This window comes from Bombina bombina, chromosome 7, assembly GCF_027579735.1.
Source record: "Bombina bombina isolate aBomBom1 chromosome 7, aBomBom1.pri, whole genome shotgun sequence".
Lineage (NCBI taxonomy): Eukaryota > Metazoa > Chordata > Amphibia > Anura > Bombinatoridae > Bombina > Bombina bombina.
Window position 1 is genome coordinate 575,948,579 of NC_069505.1, and position 20,597 is coordinate 575,969,175.

At 40.5% G+C, this 20,597-nt stretch overlaps 1 protein-coding gene across 1 annotated transcript in view; it reads right to left on the reverse strand.

Annotated features, from left to right (window-relative positions):
- Window positions 1–2,194: 2,194 nt before the first annotated feature.
- Window positions 2,195–20,597, reverse strand: part of LOC128636591 (complement C4-B-like) — a 216,847-nt gene continuing 198,444 nt past the window's right edge. The window contains 4 exon segments of the mRNA XM_053689585.1: window positions 2,195–2,336; window positions 4,612–4,741; window positions 8,373–8,456; window positions 8,561–8,647. Of these exon segments, the coding sequence (XP_053545560.1) occupies window positions 2,195–2,336; window positions 4,612–4,741; window positions 8,373–8,456; window positions 8,561–8,647 (443 nt within the window).

The following is a 20,597-nucleotide window of genomic DNA, read 5'->3' on the forward strand; positions in this document are numbered from 1 at the left end:
ATTCTTCCTAAACTTACGTATCTGTTCCGGTGCATTCCGCTACCAGTTCCATGCACCTTACTCAGAAAGTTCCAGGCTCTTTTTAACGCCTATACTTGGCATGATAAGAGACCTCAGGTAGCAGCACATATTCTACACATGCCACTGGAGAAGGGAGGCTTGGGCCTTCCCAATGTCAGGAAATATTATGAAGCGGCAATGATAACACATGTTACAGCCTGGGCTAAAGAACTCCCCCCGACAAGATGGAGAGAACTAGAACAGGCATCACTGCCAGCATACATTAACTTGGAGGACTTGCTTTGGCTACCTCCACATTGGCAAATTAGAGTGCACATTGCAAACAACATCGTGAAGGGCTGCCAAGAGACATGGTTTAAACTAAGACATAATAAATTGATAGCCCCACACCCCTCACCAGTGCACTCCATAAGAGGCCTCTTGATAGGATTACCCAACGCCCATCTTAACGCCTGGACTGACTCAGACATAAATACTTTACAGGATTTTTATAATAATGCCAAGCTACGACCACACCAGGATATGTTAGATTCCCCTACCTTGACCCCCAACCTGAGATTCGATCTATTAAGATTGCGCACATTAATGAAATCCTGGGGATTTCTAGTCGACTCAATGAGAGAATTGACTATGTGGGAGGCAAGATGGATGGCCAATCTTCAACAGTTTAAACCTCTCTCGATACACTACCACTGCCTCATAGAGGAAACAACCTCCCAAAAGACAATACATATGGATGCCTGGGAGAGAGACTTACAGCTAACATTTACAACTGAGACTTGGCACAAAGCCATTAGCTTAACGAAAAAAGCAACTCACTGCATCACCTTATACGAACTATACTTTAAAGTAATTACCAGATGGCACTTGGTGCCCACAAAGCTACAGAAGCTCTTTCCCGGGCATTCACAGCAGTGTTGGAGGGGATGTGGAGAACCTGGGTCTCCCCTACATATCTGGTGGACGTGCCCTAGATTGACGGATTACTGGAAAAAGGTAGAAAAGGTCTGTAGAGATTTAGGATTAACGACGGACTTGAACCCCGCCCTAGCCATATTACATTTAGAGCTTGATAGCATACCCAAGACTAAACAGAACCTTCTGATCTATATCCTCATTTCTGCCAAGCTCCTTATAGCTAGGAACTGGAAGAAGAGCCAACCCCCAAGACTGCAGAGTGTACTGGAAGGTGTAAACTACATTAAGAATATGGAAAATTTTGTAGCCAGGGAAAGAGGGCAGCTGCAAAATTATTGCCTTACTTGGGAACCTTGGGAGTCCCTGTTAAACCGCCCAGCCGACACCTAGATATCTATAAAACCCAAAGTATACCCCCTTCGGCCTCTCCCTTGTGCCCCCTAACATTGCCCCCCCTTTTTTCTTGAAACAGTGCGATCACTTCAGAGTTTCACCCCTATCCCAGATACCCCCCTGTTGAGACAGGCCTGCAATAAGACAACATAGAAAACGGAACCTACGCTGTAAACCACAGATAGGCGGAGAGGGGTCCGGGAGTCCCCTCCACATTAACGACCCAATATTATGGGGAGTCTGCAGTTTAATTTAATTTAATTTAATATAGTATAGTATAGTGTAACACCATCTCTCAACCCTATTGATGTGTGTCCTCTATTGACTGATTTATTACCTTAAAAATTACACCAGTGTAGATTGTTGTTATGAGATTATGTTCTAGAAAAACTACTGTATATACACGAGATACCTCTGTAAAAACGAGGACTTTCATGTTGGGAAAGATTGCTGATCTCATCTGCCCATCAATCCAACCAATCCCCATGCACATATCCATATCTTTCATGTAAATTCATTGTATGTATACTGTTATTGCCTTAACTTGGAAAGATTGTTTGTTGAAATTACGTCCTTAATAAAAAGCTTTTGAAAAAAAAAAAAAAATTATTTAAAAAAAACACAAAAAACACTAGAAACCATAGAGACCAAAAACCTTAAATGTAGTAATTCAAACATTTTAATGTGATTATATTTAGAGATGTTCAAATTCTCAAATAGAAATATATTCTGGAATTCATAGCAACATACAAAAAACATTTATTTTTAATACAATACTGAAGTTTCATTTTAATTAGTGGAACTCATGAAAACCAGACTAATTAGAAGGTTTGCAAAATAAATGACATGAGTTGACGATGGTTTATACCATACAACCATCGCTTTTATAGTTTTCCATGAAGGTTTTGATACTCAAGCACATATTCCTGAAGCGAGTTGCGGCGCATTTTCGGGGACTTAAGATTTCCTCTATCCATGAATTATCTTCTAGAAGATATCTTATCCTGTAATGAAAAATATGGGAATACGTTATAAAAATGGAAAACAACATATTTTACCACATAGGGGTCAATCTTTTTTTTTTTCTGATGTTGGAAAAACGGGAGTGGATCTCCCCCCTCCCGCAAAGTGATCACAATCTTTCAAAGACAAACACAGCCAAGCTTGGGGTCGATAACAATCCTCTAGAGAAAATGTATCTAATGATTTTCAACAGAAAATCACCAAATTAACCCCTTAAGGACCAGTGACTTACCCTGTATAATAGCGCTATTAGAAACATAATGACCGGTGACGTACATGGTACATCATGGTCATTAAGGGGTTAAAGGCTATGTGAATTTTTGTAGATAAATCATTTGAAAAGCTTTTCCTAAAAGATTGTGATTAACGCAATTGTTAAGTCAAATAAATTACGATCTCTATTTTCTCATAATGGATTACGATCACTGAAATCTGATGCAGTCAATGGGGCATATGTATCAAGCTCCGAATGAAGCTTGACCGCTGCTCCATAACCTGTCCGCCTACTCTGAGCAGGCGGACACACATCGCCACAATACAACCCGATCGAGTACGATCGGGTTGATTGACACACCCCCTGCTGGCGGCCTATTGGCCGCGAGTCTGCAGGGGGAGGCGTTGCAACAGCAGCTCTTGTGAGCTGCTGGTGCAATGCTGAATACGGCAAGCGCCAGACCTTGATATATATGCCCCCATATATGCGTTTATATGTGTATACATGTATATATATATATATATATATCTCAAAATATTAAACATATTTTTTTATTTAATTTTAATATTTAATATTTTTTTTAACTGTTTATGTACAATACATTTTACATCCAAATGTTCTTCACTTAGGGGAAAATGTTCTTTGTATTTTTAGATAGATATTCCAATATATACTGTATATATATACACCTATGTATATGTAAGTATGTGTATATACTGTATATATATATATATATATATATATATATATATATATATATATATATATATATATATACAGGTGGCCCTCATTTTACAACGGTTCAATTTACACCGTTTCAGAATAACAACCTTTTTTTCCCAGTCATGTGACTGCTATTGAAAAGTAGGTGGAGCTGTCTGCTTGTGTTGCAGCAGAGCCAAGCAAGCTGAAATTAATCAGTTTAACCAGACCTGAGCTATTGAGCAAATTTCAAAGGAACAAGATCTTCCTGTCTATAAATCAGTCCAAATTGAAATGCATAGAAAGAACTGTTCGCAGAAAAATGCAAGTGAAGGTCTGTGTTGTGTGATTATTTTGTTAGGTTTATAATGCTGTTTAGCAAATGTTTTTGTTCATTTAACTTAGTTTAATTATATATTCTGTGTTGTGTGATTATTTATTAGGTTTATAATGCTGTTTAGCATTTAAAGTCTTAATTTCAAAGCTTTAAAAATAATGTATTAGGTGTTACTTATGTCAATTTTGAGAGGGGCCTGGAACCTAACTCCTTCACTTCCCATTGACTTACATTATAAACTGGATTTCAATTTACAACGGTTTCGATTTACAACCATTCCTTCTGGAACCTAACCCCGGCGTAAACTGAGGGCTACCTGTATATATATGTAAGCAAGTGTATAAATATATATATATGTAAGCATGTGTATAAATATATATATATATATATATATATATATATACAAAAAAATAGATATATTTAGAAATTTATATTTAAAAATGAAAAGAACATTTTCTTCTACGTGAAGAACATTGGAATGTAAAATATGCATTGCTCACTTCTGGTTGATCGCATTTGGTTAAACACGGTCGGCTTAGTGTGAGAGCAATAAGTGTTAAGTTTTTTTTTGTTTAAAGCAAGCTCCATTGAAGTCTATGGGGAGAATAAGTTAATGCGGTCGCGGTATCCGAATCCCTGAAGTTTGCACGCATCAGGTTTCACTCACGCACAAACCGTTTACTTTTAACTTTTAATACAAGCTGTAACCCGTGCGCGTAAAACTTCACTTCAAGTGGTATTTACGCTCAAGCGGGAGCGCTAAATACCGTGCCACTTGTAATCTAGCCCTTAGTGTTTAGCGTCCCTTTAACAAGAGAGAGGATAATTATGGTGAAACCGATACTGAGTAAAAACGCCAAAACTGCTTCTGTCATTAACGCAGAAAAAACTGGGAATAAACCTTCTGCGCAAAATACTAAGAACAAATGCTAATAAATATATAAATATAAGACAAAATACAGGAAGCACAATTAGAATATTTTCTTTCCCCTCCTTCTCTTACTGTCCTTTGTCGTCCTTAGTCTGACCGTCCTGTCCCATGATCAAATACTCCTTTAACTCCAGACGTAATTTGCACGACTTGCGCTGAAGGAAAAAGCGCATTTTTTCTTTATCAATGTTCTCATCGGCATCTGAAAAAAGAGGGGGAAATATTAAAAAACAAACCTTAACTTCGTGGTATTATGTTGATATTTAAATCATAAATCAAACAATAAATAAAGTTCATACATTTATATAACAAAAAAATATATTTTGTAGAACAGCATTAAAAACATTTCTATATTAAAGGGTCAGTTTTTAAATTTTAATTATCAGAAATGATTATCTGTATTGCAAAAGATCTGCAGACAAAAAAAAAGTTTAAAAGCACACACAATTGTAATTTGTTTTAAAAAAATATGTAATATTTTAAATCCTGAAAAGTCTCTTGAATGTTGGTTATCGTACTTCCTTTGCTGTGGCCAATTAGGGAGAGATTTAAATCTGCACATATTAGCCAATCATTTCACAGCATGTTGGAGTGTCAGGAATGCACTCCAATCCATTAAAATTCAGTAATCGAATGTTATTTCCGGTTTTCAAATGTTACTTTTGTTTTTAAATGTTCATAATTAGTTGAAATAAATACAAATATTCTTGCAATCTAAACTAAATCCAGAAAATCGATAACATCAGGCACATGGACAAGGATTTCTATGCTGAGTTGTTTTATTTGGATTCATAGCTTAAAAGAACATAGCTGTAAAATGTACACTCTACATAAGTTTTCTGAAACAAAATGTGGCAGTGTGTGTAAAAATGTTATACAAGCAACCTGTAGAGGGAGCTTTAGAGTGCAGTACCTTCAGCAATTCTATGGTAAAACTCTATGGAAAAGTGAGGCGTATAGCTAGAAGCACTGTAAAATAAGAATAAAAACTTGGAGTGCAAATAAATTTGTACAGGAGACATCCAAACAAGTGTGTGCAGTAAATTGGAGGCAGAGTTCCCTGATGTCACTCAACACAGCCTGCTGTCCCTCTCTAATAGCTATGCACACTGCTACTAGGAATGGGCAAATGTTTCTAAAAAATCGAAATTTAAAACTAATTTTGATACATTCGTTCATTCTAATCAAATTTTGAATGTTTATATAACATTCTAACATTCTATTTTCATATTTTCAATTTCAAATTTTTTAATAACATTCAAAAATATTTGTTCGAATAATAGAATGTTAAGCTATGTATTTTATATCACATTCAGTTTCTAATTGTAATATTTGAGTTTGAATGTGACATTCGAATTCGAATGTAACATTTGAATTCAAAATAGTATTTCTAGTCTACAAATGTGTTTTATAAATGTAATATTGAAATTTAATAGTATTTCTAATCTACAACTGTGTTGCATAAATGTAATATTCAAATGCCACATTTAAATTTGAATGTAGCATTTGAATTTGAAATAGTATTTCTAGTCTACAACTGTGTTTTATAAATGTAATAATCAAATTCTATTAATATAAGACACATCATTTGACATTGGATGTTTTTATATATATTATTGTGTTTTCCAAATGTATTCACCATCCGTAGACATTGTCTGTAAAATAGGTGTATTTTACATAGGAGCCCCTTTTTAAAGATGGTTGACTCTCCATGTAGAAGGTCTATGAATACGGCACCACGTCGAAATGCGTAAGACCAGCTAACCGTTCTTGCTATCCTGTGTTGAACTTTTAAATCATATGGAATAAAGTCTTGCTTTTTATTTTTATACCAATGAGATCTCCTCTGGACTTTTCTTTGATAATTCGAATTTGAATGTCACATTCGAATTCGAAAGAGACATTTGAAAACTGTAAATAACATTCAAAAATAGAATTTTTAAGAATATTTGTTCTTATCAACATTCGATTATGTAAATCGCATTTCTACAATAACATTGGTTCTAACATTCGAATTAGAATATAAACACATTCGCCCTTTTCTAACTGCTACCACATGGAATGGGCGCAAGTTTCAAAAAAGAATATCAAGTGAAATAGGTGATAAATTAAAAAAAAAATAATATATATATATATATATATAATATGCTCTGTCTGACTTATGAGTTTAATTTTTACTTCAGAACTTTAACCATACTTAAACCCTAACAGTGCCTGAACCCTAATCCGTAGCCTTGCTTTCACATTAAACCAGAAACCTTAAAGGGACACTGAACCCAAATTTTTTCTTTCGTGATTCAGATAGAGCAGGCAATGTTAAGCAACTTTCTAATTTACTCCTATTATCAAATTTTCTTCCTTCTCTTGGTATCTGTATTTGAAATGCAAGAATGTAAGTTTAGATGCCGGCCCATTTTTGGTGAATAACCTGGGTTATTCTTGCTGATTGGTGGATAAATTCATCCACCAATACAAAAAGTGATGTCCAGAGTCCTGAAACAAAAAAGAAGCTTAGATGCCTTCTTTTTCAAATAAATATAGCAAGTGAACGAAGAAAAATTGATAATACGAGTAAATTAGAAAGTTGCTTAAAATTGCATGCTCTATCTGAATCATGAAAGAAAAAATTGGGTCCAGTGTCCCTTCAACTCTATGTAGCATTTTGCAGCATTTGAGGCTTTAAAGAAACAGTAAAGACCTAATTAAAATTGGTGCTCTAGCTATATGGCACTTTTTTTTTTGTATCTAGAGCGCCGAATGGAGAACTGTTCACACCGTTAGCTCACAAAAAATATGAGTTTTGAAGTGGGCAGTTGAAGCACGGGGTATTGAATTGTATGACCGGATTAAAAAGTAAGTTATAGTGCATCTTTATTAGAAGTGATTAATTAAAGTCCATCTAAAATATTGCCTAGTTTCTGGACTTGTCAAGTTTATTATCACTTTACATTTTTTGCAGTTAAAGTTGTTAAAATTGAGAGTGAACTTGTCTGTGATGTAATTTCCTGTTATAAGCTGTATGAATACTATAGTATTGTTTCCAGCGCACTATTTTCCTACACTCCCTAACCAGCTTTAGTAGATATGTAGAATTACCTGTGCATCTGCATGGTACCCATGAATGTGACAGTAATAGCTGTGCACATTATGCTGTTAACACCATAGAAGGCAGCAGTTGTCTGTCTTACTTTAGCAGATATAAGGTAATTTGTCAGGGGAACTTAGTTTAGGTAACTAAGACAACTTGTAAGTGATTTAAGTATTAGCTGCCCTCACTGCAGAGACTAGTTTGTTTCCAAGGTAACCCAGACTGTGCAGGAATCACACTGTTATATTAATATACTTTTATCTCTGTGATTACTTTGTATCTAAGCCTCTGTAGACGGCCCCCTTATCTCAGTTCTTTTGACAGACTTGCATTTTATCCAATCAGTGCTGACTCCTAGGTAACTCCAAAGGAGTGAGCACAATGTTATCTATATGGCACACATTAACTAACGCCCTCTAACTGCAAAAAACTATCAAATTCACCTTTGATAAGAGGAGACCTTTAAGGGCTTATAAATTAGCATATGAGCCTACCTAGGTTTAGCTTTCAACAAAGAATACCAAGAGAACAAAGCAAATTTGATGATAAAAGTAAATTGGAAAGTTGTTTAAAATTACGTGCTCTATCTGAATCATGAAACTTTAATTTTTACTACACTGTCCCTTTAAGGATTAGTCTACTCACCCTATTTTATCTGCAGCGGTGGCTATTTATTTCACTAAAAATCTGCTCATTATATTTGCATATTTAGTTTTATGTTTAATAAATTAAAATTAAGATTTACTTTTCTGCAAGACGTCCAGAATCTTGGTTTTGTAGACCACAAAAGCATCCTCTTCTTTTATGTTCTCCACCCGCACGTGATAACCTGCACTCATGACCAACGAGAAATACAAAATATCACCCATAATTGTTTCATCAAACATCATAAGCATTTTCTTCTCCTTGTATTATAGAGCCCATCTGTCTCACCATAAACTACTCTAGGACTGTAGCAGGCAAATGTCTGACGATCACTTTCAGTTAATTCCATACTGCGCCGTTTTATAGGGCAAAGGCCTGTTGTCAATGAAAGAAGTATAATAGTTAATACGCACTGCGCTCTCTCAACTGTATATACACGCACTGCGCTCTCTCAACTGTATATACACGCACTGCGCTCTCTCAACTGTATATACACGCACTGCGCTCTCTCTCACCTGTATATACACACACTGCGCTCTCTCTCACCTGTATATACACGCACTGCGCTCTCTCTCACCTGTATATACACACACTGCGCTCTCTCTCACCTGTATATACACACACACACTGCGCTCTCTCTCACCTGTATATACACACACACTGCGCTCTCTCTCACCTGTATATACACACATACTGCGCTCTCTCTCACCTGTATATACACACACTGCGCTCTCTCTCACCTGTATATACACACACTGTGCTCTCTCTCACCTGTATATACACACACTGTGCTCTCTCTCACCTGTATATACACACACTGTGCTATCTCTCACCTGTATATACACACACTGTGCTATCTCTCACCTGTATATACACACACTGTGCTCTCTCTCACCTGTATATACACACACTGTGCTATCTCTCACCTGTATATACACACATACTGCGCTCTCTCTCACCTGTATATACACACACTGTGCTCTCTCTCACCTGTATATACACACACTGTGCTATCTCTCACCTGTATATACACACACTGTGCTCTCTCTCACCTGTATATATACACACTGTGCTCTCTCTCACCTGTATAAACACACACTGTGCTCTCTCTCACCTGTATATACACACACTGCGCTCTCTCTCACCTGTATATACACACACACTGCGCTCTCTCTCACCTGTATATACACACATACTGCGCTCTCTCTCACCTGTATATACACACACTGCGCTCTCTCTCACCTGTATATACACACACTGCGCTCTCTCTCACCTGTATATACACGCACTGCGCTCTCTCTCACCTGTATATACACACACTGTGCTCTCTCTCACCTGTATATACACACACTGTGCTCTCTCTCACCTGTATATACACACAATGTGCGCTCTCTCAACTGTATATACACACACTGTGCTCTCTCAACTGTATATACACACACTGCGCTCTCTCTCACCTGTATATACACACATACTGTGCTATCTCTCACCTGTATATACACGCACTGTGCTCTCTCTCACCTGTATATACACACATACTGCGCTCTCTCTCACCTGTATATACACACACTGCGCTCTCTCTCCACCTGTATATACACACAGACTGTGCTATCTCTCACCTGTATATACACACACTGGCTCTCTCTCACCTGTATATACACACACTGCTCTCCTCTCTCACCTGTATATACACACACTGTGCCTCTCTCACCTGTATATACACACACTGCGCTCTCTCTCACCTGTATATACACACACTGCGCTCTCTCTCACCTGTATATACACACACTGTCGCTCTCTCTCACCTGTATATAAATACACACACAGCTCGCTCTCTCTCACCTGTATATACACACACGTGTGCTCTCTCTCACCTGTATATACACACACTGCGCTCTCTCTCACCTGTATATACACACACTGGCTCTCTCTCACCTGTATATACACACACTGGTGCTCTCTCTCACCTGTAATACTACACACTGGCCTCTCTCTCACCGTATATATACACACACTGTGCTCTCTCTCACCTGTATATACACACACTGTGCTCTCTCTCACCTGTATATACACACACTGTGCTCTCTCTCACCTGTATAAACACACACTGCGCTCTCTCTCACCTGTATATACACACACTGCGCTCTCTCTCACCTGTATATACACACACTGTGCTCTCTCTCACCTGTATATACACACACTGTGCTCTCTCTCACCTGTATATACACACACTGTGCTCTCTCTCACCTGTATATACACACACTGCGCTCTCTCTCACCTGTATATACACACACTGTGCTCTCTCTCACCTGTATATACACACACTGTGCTCTCTCTCACCTGTATATACACACACTGTGCTCTCTCTCACCTGTATATACACACACTGTGCTCTCTCTCACCTGTATATACACACACTGTGCTCTCTCTCACCTGTATATACACACACTGTGCTCTCTCTCACCTGTATATACACACACTGTGCTCTCTCTCACCTGTATATACACACACTGCGCTCTCTCTCACCTGTATATACACACACTGTGCTCTCTCTCACCTGTATATACACACACTGTGCTCTCTCTCACCTGTATATACACACACTGCGCTCTCTCTCACCTGTATATACACACACTGTGCTCTTCGTCTCACCTGTATATACAATGTCTTCTCACACTGTTGCATCTCTCTACACCTGTATATACACACACTGTGCTCTCTCTCACCTGTATATACACACACTGCGCTCTCTCTCACCTGTATATACACACACTGGCGCTCCTCTCTCACCTGTATATACACACACTGTGCTCTCTCTCATCTGTATATACACACACTGTGCGTTCTCTCAACTGTATATACACACACTGTGCTCTCTCACTGTATTATACACACACTGATCTATCTCTCTCCTGTATATACACACACTGTGCTCTCTCTCATCTGTATATACACACACTGCGCTCTCTCTCACCTGTATTACACACACTGTGCTCTCTCTCACCTGTATATACACACACTGTGCTCTCTCTCACCTGTATATACACACACTGCGCTCTCTCTCACCTGTATATACACACACTGCGCTCTCTCTCAACTGTATATACACACACTGCGCTCTCTCAACTGTATATACACACACTGCGCTCTCTCTCACCTGTATATACACACACTGCGCTCTCTCTCACCTGTATATACACACACTGCGCTCTCTCTCACCTGTATATACACACACTGTGCTCTCTCTCATCTGTATATACACACACTGCGCTCTCTCTCTACCTGTATATACACACACTGTGCTCTCTCTCACCTGTATACACACACTGCGCTCTCTCTCACCTGTATATACACACACTGTGCTCTCTCTCACCTGTATATACACACACTGTGCTCTCTCTCACCTGTATATACACACACTGTGCTCTCTCTCACCTGTATATATACACACTGTGCTCTCTTACACCTGTATATATACACACTGTGCTCTCTCTCACCTGTATATACACACACTGTGCTCTCTCTCACCTGTATATATACACACTGTGCTCTCTCTCACCTGTATATACACACACTGCGCTCTCTCTCACCTGTATATACACACACTGTGCTCTCTCTCACCTGTATATACACACACTGTGCTCTCTCTCACCTGTATATACACACACTGTGCTCTCTCTCACCTGTATATACACACACTGTGCTCTCTCTCACCTGTATATACACACACTGTGCTCTCTCTCACCTGTATATACACACACTGCGCTCTCTCTCACCTGTATATACACACACTGTGCTCTCTCTCACCTGTATATACACACACTGCGCTCTCTCTCACCTGTATATACACACACTGTGCTCTCTCTCACCTGTATATACACACACTGTGCTCTCTCTCACCTGTATATACACACACTGCTCTCTCTCTCACCTGTATATACACACACTGTGCTCTCTCTCACCTGTATATACACACACTGTGCTCTCTCTCACCTGTATATACACACACTGCAGCTCTCTCACCTGTATATACACACACTGCTCTCTCTCACCTGTATATACACACACTCGTGCTCTCTCTCCACCTGTATATACACACACTGCGCTCTCTCTCACCTGTATATACACACACTGTGCTCTCTCTCACCTGTATATACACACACTGTGCTCTCTCTCACCTGTATATACACACACTGTCGCTCTCTCAACCTGTATATACACACACTGCGCTCTCTCTCACCTGTATATACACACACTGTCGCTCTCTCTCACCTGTAATTTACACACACTGGGCGCTCTCTCACCTGTATATACACACACTGTGCTCTCTCTCTCCTGTAATATACACACACTGCGCTCTCTCTCACCTGTATATACACACACTGCGCTCTCTCTCACCTGTATACACACACTGTGCCTCTCTCTCACCTGTATATACACACACTGTGCTCTCTCTCACCTGTATAACACACACTGTGCTCTCTCTCACCTGTATATACACACACTGCGCTCTCTCTCACCTGTATATACACACACTGTGCTCTCTCTCACCTGTATATACACACACTGTGCTCTCTCTCACCTGTATATACACACACTGTGCTCTCTTTCAACTGTATATACACACACTGTGCTCTCTCTCACCTGTATATACACACACTGTGCTCTCTCACCTGTATATACACACACTGCGCTCTCTCTCACCTGTATATACACACACTGCACTCTCTCTCACCTGTATATACACACACTGTGCTCTCTCTCACCTGTATATACACACACTGCGCTCTCTCTCACCTGTATATACACACACTGTGCTCTCTCTCACCTGTATATAAACACACACTGTGCTCTCTCTCACCTGTATATACACACACTGTGCTCTCTCTCACCTGTATATACACACACTGTGCTCTCTCTCACCTGTATATACACACACTGTGCTCTCTCTCACCTGTATATATACACACTGTGCTCTCTTACACCTGTATATATACACACTGTGCTCTCTCTCACCTGTATATACACACACTGTGCTCTCTCTCACACTTGCTCTCTCTCACCTGTATATACACACACTGCGCTCTCTCTCACCTGTATATACACACACGTGCTCTCTCTCACCTGTATATAACACACACTGTGCTCTCTCTCACTCTGTATATACACACACTGTGCGCTCTCTCACACTGTATATACACACACTGCTGCTCTCTCTCACTGTATATACACACACTGTGCTCTCTCTCACCTGTATATACACACACTGTGCTCTCTCTCACCTGTATATCACACACACTGTGCTCTCTCTCACCTGTATATACACACACTGTGCTCTCTCTCACCTGTATATACACAGCACTGTGCTTCTCTCACCTGTATATACACACACTGTGCTCTCTCTCACCTGTATATACACACTCTGTGCTCTCTCTCACCTGTATATACACACACTGTGCTCTCTCACCTGTATATACACACACTGCGCTCTCTCTCACCTGTATATTCACACACAGTGCTCTCTCTCACCTGTATATACACACACTGCGCTCTCTCTCACCTGTATATACACACACTGCGCTCTCACCCCCCCCCGCGTCCTCTCTCACCGTGTATATACACACACTGTGCTCTCTCTCATCTGTATATACACACACTGTGCTCTCTCTCACCTGTATATAAACACACACTGTGCTCTCTCTCACCTGTATATACACACACTGCGCTCTCTCTCACCTGTATATACACACACTGCGCTCTCTCTCACCTGTATATACACACACTGCGCTCTCTCTCACCTGTATATACACACACTGTGCTCTCTCTCACCTGTATATACACACACTGTGCTCTCTCTCACCTGTATATACACACACTGTGCTCTCTCTCACCTGTATATACACAAACTGCCCTCTTCTCTCACACCTGTATACAAACACACTGTGCTCTCTCTCACCTGTATATATACACAAGTACTGCTCTGTTCTCTCAACTGTATATACACATATGTATTGCTCTCTCTCACCTGTATATACACACACTGCGCTCTCTCTCACCTGTATATACACACACTGTGCTCTCTCTCACCTGTATTTACACACACACTGTGCTCTCTCTCACCTGTATATACACACACTGTGCTCTCTCTCACCTGTACAGGGAGTGCAGAATTATTAGGCAAATGAGTATTTTGACCACATCATCCTCTTTATGCATGTTGTCTTACTCCAAGCTGTATAGGCTCGAAAGCCTACTACCAATTAAGCATATTAGGTGATGTGCATCTCTGTAATGAGAAGGGGTGTGGTCTAATGACATCAACACCCTATATCAGGTGTGCATAATTATTAGGCAACTTCCTTTCCTTTGGCAAAATGGGTCAAAAGAAGGACTTGACGGGCTCAGAAAAGTAAAAAATAGTGAGATATCTTGCAGAGGGATGCAGCACTCTTAAAATTGCAAAGCTTCTGACGCTTGATCATCGAACAATCAAGCGTTTCATTCAAAATAGTCAACAGGGTCGCAAGAAGCGTGTGGAAAAACCAAGGTGCAAAATAACTGCCCATGAACTGAGAAAAGTCAAGCGTGCAGCTGCCAAGATGCCACTTGCCACCAGTTTGGCCATATTTCAGAGCTGCAACATCACTGGAGTGCCCAAAAGCACAAAGTGTGCAATACTCAGAGACATGGCCAAGGTAAGAAAGGCTGAAAGACGACCACCACTGAACAAGACACACAAGCTGAAACGTCAAGACTGGGCCAAGAAATATCTCAAGACTGATTTTTCTAAGGTTTTATGGACTGATGAAATGAGAGTGAGTCTTGATGGGCCAGATGGATGGGCCCGTGGCTGGATTGGTAAAGGGCAGAGAGCTCCAGTCCGACTCAGACGCCAGCAAGGTGGAGGTGGAGTACTGGTTTGGGCTGGTATCATCAAAGATGAGCTTGTGGGGCCTTTTCGGGTTGAGGATGGAGTCAAGCTCAAATCCCAGTCCTACTGCCAGTTTCTGGAAGACACCTTCTTCAAGCAGTGGTACAGGAAGAAGTCTGCATCCTTCAAGAAAAACATGATTTTCATGCAGGACAATGCTCCATCACACGCGTCCAAGTACTCCACAGCGTGGCTGGCAAGAAAGGGTATAAAAGAAGAAAATCTAATGACATGGCCTCCTTGTTCACCTGATCTGAACCCCATTGAGAACCTGTGGTCCATCATCAAATGTGAGATTTACAAGGAGGGAAAACAGTACACCTCTCTGAACAGTGTCTGGGAGGCTGTGGTTGCTGCTGCACGCAATGTTGATGGTGAACAGATCAAAACACTGACAGAATCCATGGATGGCAGGCTTTTGAGTGTCCTTGCAAAGAAAGGTGGCTATATTGGTCACTGATTTGTTTTTGTTTTGTTTTTGAATGTCAGAAATGTATATTTGTGAATGTTGAGATGTTATATTGGTTTCACTGGTAAAAATAAATAATTGAAATGGGTATATATTTGTTTTTTGTTAAGTTGCCTAATAATTATGCACAGTAATAGTCACCTGCACACACAGATATCCCCCTAAAATAGCTATAACTAAAAACAAACTAAAAACTACTTCCAAAACTATTCAGCTTTGATATTAATGAGTTTTTTGGGTTCATTGAGAACATGGTTGTTGTTCAATAATAAAATTAATCCTCAAAAATACAACTTGCCTAATAATTCTGCACTCCCTGTATATACACACACTGTGCTCTCTTTCAACTGTATATACACATATGTATTGCGCTCTCTCACCTGTAAATATACACACACTGCGCTATCTCTCACCTGTATATACACACACTGTGCTCTCTCTCACCTGTATATACACACACTGTGCTCTCTCTCACCTGTATATACACACACTGTGCTCTCTCTCACCTGTATATTCACACACTGCGCTCTTCTCTCACACCTGTATACACACAGACGCACTGCGCTATCTCTCACCTGTATATACACACATTGCGCTCTCTCTCACCTGTATATACACACATTGCGGTCTCTCTCACTTGTATATACACACACTGTGCTCTCTCTCACCTGTATATACACACACTGCGCTCTCTCTCATCTGTATATACACACACTGTGCTCTCACCTGTATATACACACACACTGTGCTCTCTCTCACCTGTATATACACTTACTGCGCTCTTCTCTCACACCTGTATATATACACAAGTACTGCTCTGTTCTCTCAACTGTATATACACATATGGATTGCGCTCTCTCACCTGTATATATATATACACACACTGCGCTCTCTTACACCTGTATATACACACACTGCGCTCTCTCTCACCTGTATCTACACACAATGTGCTCTCTCTCACCTGTATATACACACACTGTGCTATCTCTCACCTGAATATACACACACTGCGCTCTCTCTCACCTGTATAAACACACACTGTGCTCTCTTACACCTGTATATATACACATGTACTGCGCTCTCACCTGTATATACACACACTGCGCTCTCTCTCACCTGTATATACACACACTGTGCTCTCTTACACCTGTATATATACACACTGCGCTCTCACCTGTATATACACACACTGCGCTCTCTCTCACCTGTATATACACACACTGTGCTCTCTCTCACCTGTATATATACAAACTGTGCTCTCTTACACCTGTATATACACACACTGTGCTCTCTCTCACCTGTATATACACACACTGTGCTCTCTCTCACCTGTATATACACAAACACTGCGCTCTCTTACACCTGTATATACACACACTGTGCTCTCTCTCACCTGTATATATACAAACACTGCGCTCTCTTACACCTGTATATACACACACTGTGCTCTCTCTCACCTGTATATATACACACACTGCGCTCTCTTACACCTGTATATATACACATGTACTGCGCTCTCATCTGTATATACACACACTGTGCTCTCTCTCACCTGTATATACACACACTGCGCACTCTCACCTGTATATACACACACTGTGCTCTCTCTCACCTGTATATACACACACTGTGCTCTCTCTCACCTGTATATATACACACACTGCGCTCTCTTACACCTGTATATATACACATGTACTGCGCTCTCACCTGTATATACACACACTGTGCTCTCTCTCACCTGTATATACACACACTGCGCTCTCTCACCTGTATATACACACACTGTGCTCTCTCTCACCTGTATATACACACACTGTGCTCTCTCTCACCTGTATATACACACACTGTGCTCTCTCTCACCTGTATATACACACACTGTGCTATCTCTCACCTGTATATTCACACACTGCGCTCTTCTCTCACACCTGTATATATAGCCAACTACTGCTCTGCTCTCTCAACTGTATATACACATATGTATTGAGCTGTCTCTCACCTGTATATATACACACACTGCGCTCTTCTCTCACACTTGTATATATACACAACTACTGCTCTGCTCTCTCACCTGCATATATACACACAAACACTGCGCCCTCTTACACCTGTATATATACACATATACTGCACTCTCACCTGTATATTCACACACTACGCTATCTCTGACCTGTATATACACACACTGCACTCTTTCACCTGTATATAAACACACTGCACTCTCTCTCACCTGTATAAACACAGACACACTGCGCTCTCTCTTACCTGTATATACACACATGGTGCTATCACCTGTATATACACACACTGTGCTCTCTCTCACCTGTATATACACACACTGCGCTCTCTCTCACCAGTATATACACACACACTGCGCTCTTCTCTCTCACCTGTATATACACACACTGTGCTATCTCTCACCTGTATATACACACACTGCGCTATCGCTCACCTGTATATACACACACTGTGCTCTCTCTCACCTGTATATACACACACTGTGCTCTCTCTCACCTGTATAAACACACACTGTGCTCTCTCTCACCTGTATATACACACACTGTGCTCTCTCACCTGTATATACACACACTGCGATCTCTCTCACCTGTATATACACACACTGTGCTCTCTCTCACCTGTATATACACACACTGTGCTATCTCTCACCTGTATATTCACACACTGCGCTCTTCTCTCACACCTGTATATATAGCCAACTACTGCTCTGCTCTCTCAACTGTATATACACATATGTATTGAGCTGTCTCTCACCTGTATATATACACACACTGCGCTCTTCTCTCACACTTGTATATATACACAACTACTGCTCTGCTCTCTCACCTGCATATATACACACAAACACTGCGCCCTCTTACACCTGTATATATACACATATACTGCACTCTCACCTGTATATTCACACACTACGCTATCTCTGACCTGTATATACACACACTGCACTCTTTCACCTGTATATAAACACACTGCACTCTCTCTCACCTGTATAAACACAGACACACTGCGCTCTCTCTTACCTGTATATACACACATGGTGCTATCACCTGTATATACACACACTGTGCTCTCTCTCACCTGTATATACACACACTGCGCTCTCTCTCACCAGTATATACACACACACTGCGCTCTTCTCTCTCACCTGTATATACACACACTGTGCTATCTCTCACCTGTATATACACACACTGCGCTATCGCTCACCTGTATATACACACACTGTGCTCTCTCTCACCTGTATATACACACACTGTGCTCTCTCTCACCTGTATAAACACACACTGTGCTCTCTCTCACCTGTATATACACACACTGTGCTCTCTCACCTGTATATACACACACTGTGATCTCTCTCACCTGTATATACACACACTGCACTCTCTCTCTCACCTGTATATAATACACACACTGCGCTCTCTCTCACCTGTATATACACACACTGCGCTCTCTCTCACCTGTATATACACACACTGTGCTCTCTCTCACCTGTATATACACACACAGCGCTCTCTCTCAACTGTATATACACACACTGTGCTCTCTCTCAACTGTATATATACACACACTGTGCTCTCACCTGTATATACACACACAAACACTGCACTCTGTGCTCTCACCTATATATACACACGTACTGCGCTCTCATCTGTATATATACGCACGTACTTCGTTCTCTCAACTGTATAAAAAACACATATGTCTTGCGCTCTCACCTTTATATACACATATGTATTGTGCTCTCTCTCACCTGTATATACACATATGTATTGCACTCTCTCTCACCTGTATATACACACGTACTGCGCTCTCTCATCTGTATATACACATATGTACTGTGCTCTCTCTCAACTGTATATATACACACAAACATTGCGCTCTCTTACACCTGTATATATACACATGTACTGCGCTCTCACCTGTATATATACACACACTGTGCTCTCTCTCACCTGTATATACACACACAAACACTGCACTCTTACACCTGTATATACACACACTGCGCTCTCACCTGTATATACACACACAAACACTGCACTCTCTTACACCTGTATTTACACACATTGTGCTCTCTCACCTGTATATACAAACACTGCACTCTCTCTCACCTGTATATACACACACTGCTTTCTCTCTCACCTGTATATACATACATTGCACTCTCTCTCAACTGTATATACGCACACTGCGCTCTCTCTCACCTGTATATACACACACTGCACTCTCTCTCACCTGTATACACACACACACTGCTCTCTCTCATCTGTATATACACACACTGCGCTCTCACCTATATATACATACACTGCTCTCTCTCACCTGTATATACACACACTGCACTCTCTCTCACCTGTATACAAACACACTGCTCTCTCTCATCTGTATATATACACACTGCACTTTCACCTGTATATACATACACTGCGCTCTCACCTGTATATACACACACTGCACTCTCACCTGTATATACACACACTGTGCTCTCTCTCACCTGTATATACACACACTGCACTCTCTCTCACCTGTATATACACACACTGCTATCTCTCACCTGTATACACACACACTGCACTCTCACCTGTATATACACACACTGCACTCTCACCTGTATATACATACACTGTGCTCTCACCTGTATATACACACACTGCTCTCTCACCTGTATATACACACACTGCGCTCTCACCTGTATATACACACACTGCTCTCTCACCTGTATATACACACACTGCGCTCTCACCTGTATATACACACACTGCTATCTCTCACCTGTATATACACACACTGCTATCTCTCACCTGTATACACACACACACTGCACTCTCACCTGTATATACACACACTGCACTCTCACCTGTATATACATACACTGTGCTCTCACCTGTATATACACACACTGCTCTCTC